Source organism: Phoxinus phoxinus (assembly GCF_949152265.1).
Source record: "Phoxinus phoxinus genome assembly, chromosome: 14".
Lineage (NCBI taxonomy): Eukaryota > Metazoa > Chordata > Actinopteri > Cypriniformes > Leuciscidae > Phoxinus > Phoxinus phoxinus.
In genome coordinates, this window is record NC_136889.1 from 10,202,126 (window position 1) to 10,219,137 (window position 17,012).

The 17,012-nt window shown below is 39.2% G+C and overlaps 1 protein-coding gene across 1 annotated transcript in view; it reads left to right on the forward strand.

Annotated features, from left to right (window-relative positions):
* The window catches only part of camkmt (calmodulin-lysine N-methyltransferase), a 101,518-nt gene that overhangs the window by 1,142 nt on the left and 83,364 nt on the right, over positions 1 to 17,012 (forward strand). Inside the window, exon 3 of the mRNA XM_079634926.1 lies at positions 1,186 to 1,250. Within this exon, the coding sequence (XP_079491052.1) occupies positions 1,186 to 1,250 (65 nt within the window). The remainder of the gene's footprint in view (positions 1 to 1,185; positions 1,251 to 17,012) is intronic.

Consider the following 17,012-nt stretch of genomic DNA (forward strand, 5'->3'; position numbering starts at 1 on the left):
TAGATGACATTTAAGTCAAAAATCCTTCTGTGAAAATGTCTTTACAGCCATTGTAATAATTCTTGTCATTGTATGTAAAATTAAGACCAGCTTGGACATTCTGCTAATAATAACTGCTTTTATTTATTGCAGAATGTTAATTTTTGGTTTATGGTTTCCTTTTGTTCATGTCAGTATGATGATTACAGTTTTTCTCAGTTGCTTTGGTACATTTTCTTATACATGGTATAGGTTTCTTTCACTAGGCCAGGGTATGCTTAGCCACTTGTCAATTTAACAGTGTACTCTGTATTATTTGCAGATGTAAACTATGGCTACGATTTTGATGACAATGATTGAAAATGCGCAAGACTGCAGTGCACTTTATCTGTATGGCATATATATACATTTCTACATTACTCTATGTGTAAATGCAAATGGACTACTGTAATATAGCATTACATTACGTAGTGAACATTGTCGGATTCCATACCTGTTTTGTCTACAAACGTTTGAGTGATTGAGGACAAAGTTGTTCTCCCAACATTCGGCTTTACCTTTTGACCCTTTCGACGTATCCTTACTTCTCTTCTTCTTCCTGGCTGTTGACCCTGTCTGTTTCCTTGTTGTTTTTCCATTGTCAGAATTTGTGGCACTGTTTTGTGCTCTGTTTATATGCTAAATGAAGCTTCATGAGATGCACCTCTGAGCTATTTTAGAGAACTGGTTGATCATTGATCATTGGTTGATCTAGCCCTGTACGTTTCCCTTCAATAGTGAAATTCATAATTCACCTCCACAATTCATCAATTCAGGACACATTTACAAAAAAGGTCTAATAGAAATGGATAGAAAATATGCTTGACAGTTTATGCCAACTACAACCATTTTGCATTTAATGACTTATGTAAAGAAATAATGCCTATGTTTTGAGGGGTAAGACTATTCAGCAGGGAGCCATTATATTATATTTTGATCAACATGACATAAGCTATTGATAATTTAGGAAACAGCAGGCCTTCATGATGTGCACGCGTGACTAAATGAAGAAGTAGTTTTGAGAGTTTTTTATAATCTGAGAAATGCACCGAAGCGACTGAGAAAAACTATAAACGCATTATGTTGTTCACATTTCATGCTAACATTAATGTTTGGTCAGCATCTCTGCATATTTATGTCTAAATCATGTTTTTTAATGCATTACAGAGACAATCTTGGACCTATTCGAGTAAATGAGGTGCTCAGCAGCTTTGACAACACAGGAAATGTCTGTGAGTATCTCTTCTGTTCACGTTCAGTTGTTGCATGTAGGTTGTGAAACAGATCACATGGTGGTAATCATGTTCTTTTAATGCAGTCTGCTATACTTTTTGATTATGAATATTTCACTGTAGTCTTAAACTGAACGTGACCTATGGCAGGCAGCAGGGGGTCAGATAAAGCTGCAGCTCCATGGCACACCAGAGGCAGGCACACTTGAGCCTCATAAGCACCTTATTATAAGCAACTTATTGACTCTTGCTGTCTATGACAGGGGTGTTAAAGTATATTATTCTTTCCCAGTGCATTAAATAGTCTGTGAAATGCACATTTTCAGGTTATACACTACCATTTAAAAGTTTGGGGTTAGTAGGATTTTTGTTTTTTTGGAAGAAATCAATACTTTCTTGCCTTTGTAGTGCAGTATTAAAGTCTGTCCACAAATGTAAATATACCTTCATGTCGCTCCATACCTTTCTTCTGTTGAACACAAAAGGACTTGTTCGGCGGATACACCAAACACACTTTTCTGAATCTGTCGCCAGTTATGGTTCTTTGTTGCATAGGATGAAAGAATGGCTCAGATGTTTTTATTTGAAAATATATTTAAAACTTTTTTTTATGCAGATTACTTGTTTTAGTATAGGAAGGAGACTGATCTTGTGCTGGTTTTTAGTAGATTGTGGACTGAAATGTCTTGAAATATTTGGCTCTTTTACTGGATTAGTGAAAAGGGGCAGCATGGCTCTCTTCTACGGCAGGGTCATCGCTTCTCTTTTCAGACCTTCCTCTCAACCACCCTTAATTGATCTTACGCATTGGTAAGCCCAAACATCTCCCCCATGTCCTTGTCAGCTCAGCTGGGCAGGCTCATTGTCTGCAAAGAGGGGGGGTGCCCCATGTATTACCCACCTCACATACCCAGTTTAAAATCCTTGTCTCAGGATTTGACAAGCCGAAAGGTCTCTATGTCCTCTGAGGCACTGAATGTGGATTAGCTATCCAAATGTATGGATTACGGTGATCCAACTTGTCAGGGTTGGAAGGGTTGATGGTGCTGTGGGTTTAAGTGCTGTTGTTTCCAGCAGGGATCAAGAGTGACACAAAAGGTCTTATCTGAACATGCTGGGTGGACATGAAGAGCTTTAGAGAGGCTTGTTGACCACTGGTTTGGATTCAAACATCAGTTCTTCTGCTGTCATATGCTCGGGTCAGAGTTGGTTAAAAACTAAAGAAAAATGTAGTTGTGGTAAACTAGTTGTTCTTAAATTGGAATACTGATACTCATTTCAGAGGAGCTCTTTGTAGCCAGGTGATGTAGTTGACGAAAGAAGTCTGCTTTGGACCTATCCTGAACTTCTGATGTAACTAAGACGAAGATTATTGTAATATATTTTACAAGAAAATACCATTTCAGTCTTTCTACTTCAAAACAAGTTGACTGAGGATCTGCAACTGTAGTTTGACGCATGTAATATTATCTTTATCCGCGACTTGTACACACAATACAGCAAGACGAAGGAAGGCGTCAGCTAACATGACATTAAAAAGTTACCATAGTAAAGTAAAAACCATAGCGTAAAAGTACCATATACAGCAAAAACCTGTAATATTGACATTGAGTTAATACGAAAACATAAACCAACACATTCTAAGCTTTTGAAAGGTTATCCCATTCCTTCTGGAATTTAAATCTTTACGGTTTTACAACCAGAAGCTGCGCAATGTTGTGGCATCATTGATCTGTGAGTGACAACATGCTGACTGTTCCAAGATGGCGTGTTTGGAACGATTGAATGTGACATCTACATATATATCTAATGTTCACGTCCTTGGACTCGTAATTATGTGTCTCTATGGCAACATTATCAGCACACATGGCAATGATGAAGGGTTGAACTCAAAAACGTGTTGCACTCTTGGACTTTTTTGCACTTTTGCACTTTAACTACACATCATACACTGTATTATGAACACATATGAAATAACTTTTTATCTTTTTAAGCTGTAAACTGTATGTGTGGGATTCACTTAAAAGTGTCATTCAGTAATCGAATTGCAAAAGATCAGTGCAAGATTATGCTTTAGATTCAGTAGCGAGATGCTAGTATTTTAGGACACTGTTCTTTCCGCATTGGATGATGAATGCATGTGTGAGAACTGTTAACAGAACCAAACGTCATTGGGTATTTGTAGGATACTCTCAGCCAGTCCAGCCAGGTTCTTTATCCTGAGTTTAAAAAAAAAACATTCTTCCGAGAGGTCACATGATGAGGTGGAGGAACTGATCCTCTCTGAAATCACGCCTTTCAGGCTTGCTAACAGCTAGTGCTCAGTCTCAGCAGGGTTTCTGCCGAACACCCCACCATTGCAGTTATCACAAATCCATGTGTGATGGTGACTTTTAGAGCCTTTTCATAGTTAAATAAGTGTTATTAGTGTGTGTGTGTCTTTCTTTTTATGTGAATCATGTGTTTGTTTGTGTGCGTCCAATGGTCTCCACTCATATGCCCGTCTGTCCTACCCCCTGCTTGGGCAATTATGTAGATTGGGGGACCCGGTGTACTAATTGCTCAGATTGAGGCTGTCCAATGAGGCCTGGTTAGACCTGCAGAGGTCAGAGGTCTGGCTCTCCATCTCTGCCTTATTCTGCTCTCCTGTGTTGGTGAGAGTTAATTAACGCTGCTCTCAGACTGTTTACAGGACGGCTCGCTGACCAGACTCAAGCCCTCATTACTGCAGAACGGCCTGTTGAACGTGTGCAGACAGGGTCCAAAAATGAACACTCGCCTAGCACCAAATGCCAGTCAGAATTGTCCTTGGCGAATAAATAGAACAGTTTCTCGCCAGTTGGCTGGAAACTTTATTAGGAACTACCCGCTGTTGTAAGCAATGTAAACTATTCAGTCAATCAAATTAAACCATCTAGTACTAGTACATTTTTTTTTTGAACTGGCACCAACCATTTAGAAGTGTGCTGGATCTTTACCTGGCTCTTCACAATGTAGTAATACAGAGGAATGTAGGTCTGTTGAAGATATTACATTAAACTGGTCGTCTATTATAATGTGGCTATAGCATGTCAAAAACGTTATCAAAACCTTCAAAACTCCAAAAAGAATACATTAAAAATGGTTGCTTATTACATAATTCCTTCATTTTTTTGTGAAATATTTAAGCATTAGATGAGAACCACTAACCACATATTATTTATTTAGATCAATATCAGACTCTGATTACCGTAGTTTTTGATTTTGCTACCGTCTAACTCACAAACAAATAACAAATACACCACCTGTGGATCTTCCTCAACTGTCGTAAGTTTTGGTTGATCTTGTACCAGCCAATGTTAAACTTACTTATACTGACACCTACCGGTGTGCATGCAGCACCATGCAAAAATAAAGTTTTACAGTAACAGATGCGACTGTTAATGCGGTGTTCGTAGTGACCCATGATAGATTTCGTTTGTGTGTTTCCTAGAATGGCCAGTTTGTGTGATCAACAACATGCATTAGCACTGGTATTACACAACATTCAGTGACACATGCCACTTAAGTACAGATGTGCCACAAACTAACTACATGTTTAAACAATATTACCAATCTGTAAATATGTTGAATTGACACTGAATATTTAGGATTTTGTGTCACAGTTACATTAGTATAGCTCATGTATTTTAACTCTGTCACTACTGGAGGTGCAACATATGACGACATGTTGTCAGTTGCACATGAAGCAATCCATCGGCACATTTCACAAGTTTTAATGGCACATGCCAATGAAAACCGGATGTGCCACTAAGCATAGCAGTATGTGCCAATGGCTTCTGTGCGTAAAGATGCCATGCCACTTAATGTTAAAGGGTTATTTACCCAGAAATGAAAATTATCCCACAATTTACTCACCTTCAAGCCATTAGGTGTACGACTTTCATCTTTCAGCCGAGTTAAATAAATAAATATCCTGGCTCTTCCAAGTTTTATAGGTAACGGCCGTACGCAAGTCTAGTTCCAGCGGAAGAGTGTCCTGTAAGCCAGTGTTTATAGTTTATAAAGTTATAAATATGGATTTGTTTCTTACAAAAACACATCGCTACGCTTCAGAAGGCCTTTATTAACCCCCTGGAGCCATATGGATTACTTTTATGATGGATGGATGCGCTTTTTCGGGCCTCAAAATCGAAGGTACCATTCACTCCCGTTATAAAGCTTGGAAGAGGAAGGGTATTTAAAAAAAATATATAACTCTGATTGTGTTTGGCTGGAAGAAGAAAGTCATATATGTATAGGATGGCTTGACGGTGAGTACTACTACTGGTTACGACTTTATACTTGAAACTTCAGGATTTTTTTCTCAAACAAGGCCTATTTGAGAGTATTCCTTGTTCTATTTCACTTATACTATATCCATTTTTTTTTTTTTTTTACATAATGCTAAAAATGTGGCTGGTAAATTTTTTATTTCACACAAAGTTAATTTTAAACCTTACTGATGAAAAGGCCAATAACTGCTTTCATGATAAAGCCACCTACGGGAAATATTGTGTATGTTTGAGTGAATCAGAACTGACCTGGACTCGGTGCTGAATGATAAATAACTGACCCAGATTAAAGTCATTATGGCATTATTATAAAACATAATGTTCTTTTTCTGGCTATGTGCAAGATGGCTTCATAAAAGGATTTGCTTTTCTATAAGCACGAGTATAAAAGCAAATGTTCTTAATCATGGCTTCAGGGGTCAGCAGTGGGGCGAGCTGTATCAGAGTTAAGAGATGTGATAAAGGAAACCCTGAGGGAAAGAAATTACAATACTAGACTTTGCAGGGACATTGTGCGGGGTGTAATGCCACTGTAATTACTAACATACCTTAGCAGCCAGGTAACTCTTTTTCTTTTGTTGCAAAGGTCCCTTCTCGTCTGGAATTAGACGGGAGAGAGGGAGAATAAGGAAAATAATAACACCCTAGATATTCACACTCCGGACTTGTGTAATATTAGACATTTTCTCCATCATTTTTTCAAGTTTTTACCTTTTGCCCGTCATGCATTACGATTTTGACTATGCATTTGCCTGTAGCTTTGAAGGTAAAGCTAGGCTCACACAATTTTGGTCCTAAACATTTAAATTACTTTGATAAAACCATGAGACACTGTGCTTTACAGTCATTTTATCATGGGTAAAAAGGGCGTTTTAAACTTACCAAGAGCAACAGTGTGGCTGGATAGTCTGAAAGTGTCTAACATCTATTTTGGATATCTATAAGGGGGAAACTAACACTTATGACACCAGCATCTTGATGTTAAATGGTTTATATTACAGTTCTATTAATATAATAGAGCCTTCTTCATGGTTGTTCCATCCTACCATGTCTAAAGAACCACGGTAGTACCATGGTACTTTTAAGCACTTTTTTTGTTAGAGAACAACAAATTATCCATAGGCCTCTGTTTCTCTATGAATGTGTGTTTCTGTGCTCCCATTGGACTTGTAAGTGATTAATGCAATGTAGTTAATTTGTCACTCATATTTCTGTGCCCAATCCATCAGACTGCACTTTTTTTTGTCATCCTATTGGTGGGTTTGTGGACTCCCTCAATGCTCGAACTCACCCTTTCACCTGTATTGAGTCCCCAGTTCCCGCTTTGCCTAGCAACCATGCCAGGTCTCCAGCAGCCCTAATGTACTTGATGATGTTTTAAAGCAAATAGATCATTTATCTGATTAGCGTCTTGGTGGAGAACAAGCCATGTGAATGGCCAACTCTGACGCAGAGCTTGGGCAGCACTCCAAAAAACCTGACTCCCGGGAGGGATGCGTGCATGTTTACGTGTGTGTGTGTGTGTGCCAGCTGAATGTATGTTCGTCTGTAAAGCACTCAATGTAATGACTCTCACACACTTATTTTTGTAAGTGCTGTCTCTTGGTTTACATGTTTGTTACCTAATTAACAGAAAATTAACAGAAAAAAGCCTATTAAAAAAGACATGGCATGTCAGTTACATGCCATGTATTTTTTTGAATAGGCTTTTATGTTTTTACATCATATATCATTTATATAAATATTGAATATTTTAATTTAATTTTAAAACTTTATATCCTATCGTGAAAATCTGTGAAATAAACAGACGTATTTATCTCTATACAGGTGAAACTCGAAAATTGGTGAATTTAAGGGTCTAATAATACAGGTGAAACTCGAAAAAAATTTATATCGTGCAAAAGTTAATTTATTTCAGTAATTCAACTTAAAAGGTGAAACTAATATATTATATAGACTCATTACATGCAAAGTGAGATTTCAATTCAAGCCTTTATTTGTTATAAGTTAGATGATTATGGCTTACAGCTATGAAAACCTTTTCACAATATTCTAATTTAAAATTTTGAAATAAAGGCTTGAAATATCTCACTTTGCATGTAATGAGTCTATATAATATATTAGTTTCACCTTTAAGTTGAATTACTGAAATACAATAACTTTTGCACGATATAGTATTTTTTCGAGTTTCACCTGTATTATTAGACCCTTAAATTCACCAACATTTAGTCAAAAAACAGGTTTTATATATTTATTTTGGAATGACTTATATATTACAATATATATTACAATTTTATCTTTGATACACTAATAATAAAACTTTGATCAATGCGATAAACTGATAATTATTTTCATGTTATGGCCGATATTATAATTCTAGACTATTTTGTCTAAATCAATAATAAAAAATAAAAAAATAAAATCAATCATTATAAATGCTAATAGAATTTAGGTATTACATCATTTATGTACAATGAGAAAAATGTATATTCATTTTGAGATTTTCTAAAGATTACATTTAACAGTGTTATTAAAGTGTTTTGTAAACTTTAAATGGGTGTTTAAATAATTGGCGAAGGTAATCTGAATGTAAAAACAGGAGAAATAAGCATGAACAGTTAAATTTCAAATGTCAGCTGATATATATTCAATATTGATATTAATAAATCGGATGATAACAGATATATTTTGTATCTTCAGTCCATTGTACCTTGACTAATATACTTAACCATGATTCACAAAATTTAAGGTTGATCAGAATGAATCAAAAAGTTTTACTTTGGCAGCACAGATCACATATGTTATTCGTCAAATATGCTTGATGTTGTCAAGGTCGGTTCTGTGAGGTCACAGGCATTGGTGAAGAGTGCTGAGTCGCTTAGTGTCTCGGTGACAGCTGATCGGGGGCTCTGGATCCTGAAATACTCCCCTTTAAAAACCCCCCCCCCCCCCCCCCCCCCCAAGCTGGACATGGTGCAGCCTGTCTTTTGTATTTGACCAGCCAGCCTGAAAGCTGGGGGCCAGTACTGCTCTGAGGGAGAGCCAGTGCGGAGAAAGGGACCGAAGAAAAGGAGAGAAGTAATTACGTCCAGTCATTGAGTTCTGAAGATCCCCCCCCAGGTTCATTACAGGGGCCCTGCACTGGCGACAAAACGTCGGCCATTTGGAGCGAAAGGAGCAGGAATGTTTTGGAGGAATATGACACCTCCAGATCCCAGCTCTGGCAAGAGAAGCAAGATTAAGAAGCCCACACCCCCTGCTTTTGGGTCGTGGCGCAGAGAAGTGTAGAAACGGGCTGATTGCTTGGCTTGCCCATTGTCTGTACTTTTTCATATGTACCGCAAGCCGTTTCACATCACTAGCTTTTCAGGACAGGACTGGACAGGACAGAAGCCTCACACTTTTGCTTTTTGTCCACTCTTATCTTTCTTTTCAAAGGCTCAAAGTAGAATTTTCTGTCTTGGAGTTCCCCCAAAAATGAAAATCATTTACTCGCCCTCATGTTGCTCTAAACCTGCATGACTTTCTGATATTTCAAAAAAAAAAAAAACCTCAGTGTTTTTGTCCATTCAGTATTGTTTTGGACTTTTTTTTATGTTCTGCAGAAGACAAAATGTCATACAGGTTTGGAACAACATGAGGGTGAGTAAACTTTCTGGCCAAGTTGTGAATGAATCTAGAGAATGGATACTGGTTCAACCACTGCACCTCATTTCTGCCCTCTCACTCAGTTCGGAGCGGCCCACCTCTGTTCCAGCAGGTTGGTTCCTGTCTCATTGTCTTGGTGAAGCCATGAGGGGATGTAATCTTCAGCAGAAAGGAGAAGTCATTTATTAGTCCCAACCCAGGGGTTCATGCTTCACAAAACGTATTGAGGCTGTGCCGACCAATCAGAACGCAGAATTAGGGGAGTGTTGTGGGGGTGATGTTGCTGCTTCTTTCACCCACCTCTCCCTTCCCATCCGGCCCAAAAGGATTATGGGGGATTGATGTAGTGCTGGTCCAGTGGCCAGATGATGCCAAACCTCCCCACTGAGCTTTTTAGGTGCATGTCTGTAAAGCCTGTCTCAGAAAAGAGCCTTTCAAATGTAACACAACTGTACGTTTCGGTAGAAACCGTGCCCGTGATCTCCAAATATCTGACCGCCATTTGAGAGATGCACTATTGTTTTGTAAGTACACTAGTTAAAGAGCCTGCCAACACCCACCCCTTCTCTAGCACACAATCACATCACACTCTGCATAACAGTTTGTGGCACACAAAGATGCACACAATGATACTCGTACACACACACACACACACACACCCACATTCCCTCCAAACAATCCAGTCGATGCTTTTTCGCTGCTTTGCCAAGTGGCTTTTTACAACTGTTCCACAATGGAGAAGCTAATTACTGTAGATTTGGAGAGCTGGTTAATTGATCGTGCTAGCGTCCTAATTGCATCTCTCTTACCTGGGGCCTCTGAAATGGCAGTGAATGCCTCTCATATGACCTCTGTGTTTTGACACAGTGAGAAAAACACATTGCTGAAACTCTTCAGAGGGATACTTGTGGAGAGAAGGCATGTTTATTTAGGTGTTTTTTTGGGGGGGATCGGCCATTTTTAAACCTCTCATGGTTATATGGCGGTATCTGCTGTAATTGTTTTAGCTTTATTAATTGTGCATCCAGTTGGGGGCACTCTCATACTTTGCAAAACTGTTCTCTTGGCATTATCTGATTGGATAAATATCCCCCTGTTATTTGTTCAGTTTCTAAAAGGTCTAAAAACACCTGGCTTATTAGTAATGCAACCCCCTTACTTTATAGAACTTTGCGAGATTGTATTTACCAATCAAACAAGTGACTTGCTGTGTTGTTAAAATTGCAGCGGCTAACTTGCTAAATTGACACTTAATTCCCCTCGTGACGAAGGTATTAATTGAGGAGTGTCACATTACGTTGCATGAAGAGGTAATTCAGTCTATCTGAACTCACGCACTTGTTCCGTCACTCACTCACTCTCAATTTAACGCGTGCGCACACACTGATGATGCGCCGTTGCCCTCGCTGCGAGTGTGAGCTGAAACCCATAGCGTGCTCCAAAGTGGGGCATCACTAATCAATGCGAATCATTTAAGTCCATTCTCTCCTGTGCCACAAAACCCAGCGTTTTAGCAATCAATTCAAAACAAGTGCCATCGGCTTTTCCAGTCTGCGGTCCACGTAGCTATACGAGCGAGTACGAATGAGCGACTGCGAACGAGCCTGAACTCAGCAGGAATGCGCGTATGTGTGTGTGTGCATCGGCGTAAGCGCACGCATGTTTTCTGCCGCTTTTTCTCTTCAGTTAAACGCCCGTCTACATTTGGATGTACTCTTGTGTGTATACAAGAGCTCTGCATCAGATTGAATTAGCCAGTATTGTCCTGCTCACTAAAAGGGGGCTATGCTATTAGCAACCTTTCTAAGGACCACCGCATCCTGCACCAGGCAATCAGATCACTCAAGAGCCTCTTTCCCCTGCCGTGACCTGGGCTCCGGGCCCGTGTCTGGTAAAGACCGCTTCTCTAATGTCCCTCTCCAGCCTCTACTAAGCCCCCACCAGCCAGCGGCGAGCCCCCTGCGTCCTTCACCTCACACAGGGGAAGAAAGACAAGGTCACGCACATGGAGAAATAAAGGAGAAATGATTCCCATTCAATTGAGGTGAAGCATTCCATTTAGCAGCTAGCCCCGGGCTGCCACCGGGAGAGAGCTCTAACTGGTCAGTGCATGCACCATGCACATTGCCCAACTGTGGGTGTACATTATTTCGAGAGGCTTGCATGGCTCTGACAGGCTATTACTGTAAATAATGAAGAGATGGGCTTCAGATATGAAGCGATCAGACACAAGCTTGTGGCCATGAGAGAGAAACTGAGAGGGTGTGGATCCGCTGTTGTATTGTTCTCTCCTCCGCCAGAGTTGGCTTGATATAAGACGCATTCTTTTCCACGGTCTATTATTGATATCATTTGTTATGTGTCAGTCATGGCCTAAAACCCTGGCAAAAAGTACTTTGACGGTATCTGATGGTAATATCATAGTATTTTCATATATACCACGGTACTGAATGACTGCATGTTCATATATATGATGTGGTACTCTATGGTACGGAATATGCACAAAATCTATTTCTATGGTACCATGTGGGTTAATAATCATGAAAGCACATCCATGTGAAATTTTACACCAAAATCCAAGATTGATTGATTTATTTAGAAAATGTCTATTTTTAGACAATTAAGTTGTTGTTTTTTTGCATTGTGACATTTTCATAATAATAAGTATATTTTGTTTGTCTGGACATTTGTTGTTGTTGTAATTTCTACTTTTTTTTCAGTGGTTATTCTCTTTATATATTATTTGTTACAGTAATATTTCATAATGTATTTAAGCAAAAAAACAGAATAGCATAAATAGCATAATAGCAGAATAGCATAAAACAAGGCATTGCATCAAATACTACATGATGGATAAATATGTTCAATGAAAATAATATTTTAATAAATACATAATATCTTGTTTTGCATTCAAGTAATGGGATTTTTATTGTGGAACATTTTGATTATGAAAACAATGTGACAAAATGTGCAAAAAGGCTGAATGATCTTAAAAATAGGCTGTTTTTTCTTTTTCTTTCAAAAAATAGAATTTCATTTGATCTTTTGTGAAATATTACACTTCCATGGCACTTTTTAAGTGAAACTTTCTAATTGGGCTCTTGGAATCAGACTCAATTCAGCTGGTAGAAGAAAAGAGTGAAGGAGGGGTAGATGGGAGGAAAGCTTAATCTCTCGAGTAGACACTGCTGCTCGTCTGGATATACAGAAGTTCATTACTAATATTGATAGAGATGGACAGCGAGAGAAAAGGTTGAGAGTTGCACAGTATTGGCCTCTCTATCACACACGCGCGCACACACACTCACACAGGGTCAGTAATAACAGCGGGCAGGCTCCATTACTCCCACAGTCGGAGTGTTAAGTGCTGTCCTGGTGTCAGTGGAAGATCAATGGCCAGTACTGTGTCGCAGTCAACGCAGCCCTGCCAAACAGCCCCAGGGTCAGAGGTCACTCTGCCAGACGGTCCAGAGGGCGTGGCGGCCCTTAGGGGGTGGCATCACCACAGCGACCCATCGATACCCAGGCGGGGCAACAGAGTGCTAATGCCCTTCTGATGGAGGAGCTCCCTGCCCCCGAGGACCATTAGAGAGAAACACACAAACTCACGATGCATTTACACCTCACTCTTCTCTTACAGATACATACATGCCGCTGCACATTAAAAGAGTGACCCGAGCGCATGATCGCTTGCCCTGAGCACGTCACCTCTGCTGTAGTACAAACTCATCAAAGACAAGCGTGCAGTGCAGTCTATTAATTTGGCTCGCAGTCTATCTGAGTGACAAGTGCATTACAGATACTCACAGATATTGATCAGATGCCCATATGGCCAATCACTCCTTCTACTTTGCACGTCTACAGAGGCGTTTTGTCAATTATGATGTCTCGCACATTAACCCCTATAATTCAACACGAAAAGGGGGCATCCATTTTAAGTCATTGTGTATATATATAAAAAAATAATTATAATAAAAATAATTATGTGCATGTATATATTTAATTAGTATACATGTAGAATTTTGTCACCTTTTATTTTGTCCATCTAATTTTTGTTATTTCAACTTAAAAATGCTCTACACTCATAATAAGTCATAATTTCATATTTAATAAAATATTTGAATATTTTTTTAACATTCAAATATACAGTGCTATGCATAAGTTTAGACACCCATGCTAAAGTTGACTAAAAAGAGGAATAAAAAATCATCTTTTGGAAATTGAACTTAATGCCTTAATTTAAAAAAATAGGAAAAATCCAACCTTTAAGGACACCAATTTTCTTTGTGAATGAATAATGTATCGTAAATAAATAAATTTTCTTCCTTAAAATACAGGGTGCATAAGTTTGGACACCCCTATGTTAAATTCCCATAGAGGCAGGCAGATTTTTATTTTTAAAGGCCAGTTACTATATGGATCCAGGATACTCTGCATCCTGATAAAGTTCCCTTGGCCTCTGGAATTAAAATAGCCCCACATCATCACACACTCTTCACTATACCTGGAGATTGGCATGGAGTACTTTCCATAAGATCATCTCTCAATGCAAATCAAACCAGCTGTTAGGCTAACTGAAATAAAACCATGCCAATCTCCAGGTATGGTGAAGGGTGTGTGATGATGTGGGGCTATTTTAATTCCAAAGGCCAAGGGAACTTTATCAGGATGCAGAGTATCCTGGATCCATATAGTAACTGGCCTTTAAAAATAAAAATATGCCTCCCTCTATGGGAATTTAACATAGGGGTGTCCAAACTTATGCACCCTGTATTTTAAGGAAGAACATTTATTTATTTACGATACATTATTCATTCACAAAGAAAATTGGTGTCCTTAAAGGTTGGATTTTTCCTATTTTTTTAAATTAAGGCATTAAGTTCAATTTCCAAAAGATGATTTTTTATTCCTCTTTTTAGTCAACTTTAGCATGGGTGTCTAAACTTATGCATAGCACTGTATATAGAATATAAACTTTCAGCAGTATTTATCGGTCACTAATCGGATTATGCACAATAATAAAGTGCACAAAAATAAGCATTTTAGCCTTCATTTTTATTAATCTTTTCACACTCGTAACCTGATGGAGTCCCGAAGTGTTTTTATTAACACCTTTTATTTCACACTAAAACTGACTGCCAATACAGTGAGATCTGATTTAATCCTAAATCATACAAGCAGACGTTTTTGTTGGAGTGTGTTTAGATGGGTGAAACATGTAGCTGCTGGTCAATACAGATACTCCGGTTATTCTCTCCGAGGTCATCATTGCTACTGGAGTTGTAATGGCACTCTAGCCCTCTCCACTCTCAGCATCCATCTACCTACAATCTAGTGACCCCAACCACTCTACCTCTTCTCACTCACTCATCTCTTTCACTCCATTTCGTATTTCGGGTAGCATTTTATTCCTTTCTGCACTCTCGGCGATGACCTTGTGCTTGGAGCCTTCAAAAGCGTTCGGTTTGCTCTCTTCCATTTTACTGGATACAAATAAGCTTAGAACGTCTAACAAGTTATGTACTATATACACTCACTGGCTACTTTATTAGGTACACCTGTTCAACTTCTCGTTTACGCAAATATCTAATCAGCCAATCACATGGCAGCAACTCAATGCATTTAGGCATGTACATGGTCAAGACAATCTGCTGAAGTTCAAGCTGAGGATCAGAATGAGGAAGAAAGATTACTTAAGTGACATTGAACGTCTGGGATGGGTGCCAGACAGGTTCATTTGAGTGTTTCAGAAACTGCAAATCTACTGGGATTTTCACACACAACCATCTCTAATGGTCCGAAAAAGAGAAAATATATAGTTAGTGGCAGGTCTGTGGGTGAAAATGCCTTGTTGAAGCCAGATGTCAGAGGAGAATGGCCAGACTGGTTCGAGCTGATAGAAAGGCAACAGTAACTCAAATAACCACTTGTTACAACCGAGGTCTGCAGAAGATCATCTCTGAATGCTCAACACATCGAACCTTGAAGTAGATGAGGTGCAGCATCAGAAGGCTCACCAGGTGCCACTCCTGTCAGCTAAGAACAGGAAAACGAGGCTACGATTCGCATTGGCTCACCAAAATTGGACAATAAAAGATTGTAAAAACATTGCTTGGTCTGATAAATCTGGATTTCTGCTTTGACTTTTAGATGGTAGTGTCAGAATTTGGAAAAAACAACATGATCACCTTGTATCAGCGGTTCAGGCTGGTGGTGGTGTAATGGTGTCAGGGATATTTTCTTGACACACTTTGGGCCTCTTAGTACCAATTGGACATTGCTTAAACACCACAGCCTACCTGAGTATTGTTGTGGACCATGTCCATCCCTTTATGACCACAGTGTACCCATCTTCTGATACTTCCAGCAGGATAATGCGCCATGTCACAAAGCTCAAATCATCTCAAACTGGTTTCTTGAACATGACAATGAGTTCACATACTCAAATGGCCTCCACAGTCACCAGATCTCAATCCAATAGAGCACCTTTGGGATGTGATGGAACGGGACATTATCATCATGGATGTGCAGCTGACATATCTTTAGCAACTGTGTGATGCTATCATGTTAACATGGACCAAAATCTCTGAGGAATGCTTCCAGAAGCTTGTTGAATCTATGCCACAAATAATTAGGGCAGTTCTGAAGGCAAGGGGTCAAACCATGGTACTAGCAATACTAGCAGCTGTCATATATACATATCATTTGGCGTTGGGAAGATTTTTGAAAGTCTCTTATGCTCACCAATGCAGCATTTATTTATTTAGAATAGGCCTATTAGTAACGTTATGCAGTATTGTGTCTTTGGGGGTGATTTTAATGTGAATGGATGCGATACTGGCCCGAGTTATTGCAAGTCCACCTGGTTTGCTTTCATTTGTGTTCTACTTGTGATATGTGCTTGGTGGATAGTAAAAATCCCATGTCTTTTTACCTAGCATTATCTTGTTAACCACTCAGAACCCACCATGGCAATATTGTACAAGCACCACTTACATTAGTCATTTAGAGCCTTTCGGTAACATATAAGCAGTTGCGCTGTGTGTAATTTTTGCAGTAGTGCACATGAACTTGACACATTGGTGCTCACATTGGTTTGAGTTCAGCCTGCAACCCAATTATGTCCCGTCTCTTCTTCATTTTATCATTCTAAAAAAGGCAACAGCCCAAAAATAACAAAAACACTCGTTTCCACTCATCAAAAGCTGTTTTCCCCCATAGATTACCACCTACCAACAGTGAGGACAAGTCAATTGCAGTTTACTCTGTATCTTGGTATACATTTCACCATGACAAAATGTCATGGGTATTATCTGGCTTACTCTGCTTTCGTTTATTTACATAGTGAGTTCAATAATGCACAAAACCCACAAACTGACTTTTATACAGCTGTTTGATGGTGAATATTCCTGCCCTTCAAAAGCACTCCACGTGCAGCAAGCTTGCTGATTGTCCTCTTCAGGCCTCCGTACTGAGAGCTCATTCTGTCTAGTACACAAACAAATCAATCATCAGATACTCTGTGTGTGAGTGCCTGAATGCTTCTGCAGATGTTTACACAATGCAAAGCAATAGAGTACTTGCTGTAATACACATGCATACACTTCTAAATATCTATAAGAGATACTCAGCTGAGTGTCTGAGCACTTTGCGTCTGTGTAGATGATGGGCGACTCTGTATACATGTCCTACACTCTGGCTGCAACTAACTAATTTGATAAGATATACAAGTCGGCTATGTATACTGAGCATCCTTGACATCCAAGACACAACAAGATACTGAACTTGGGAACAAGTTCAA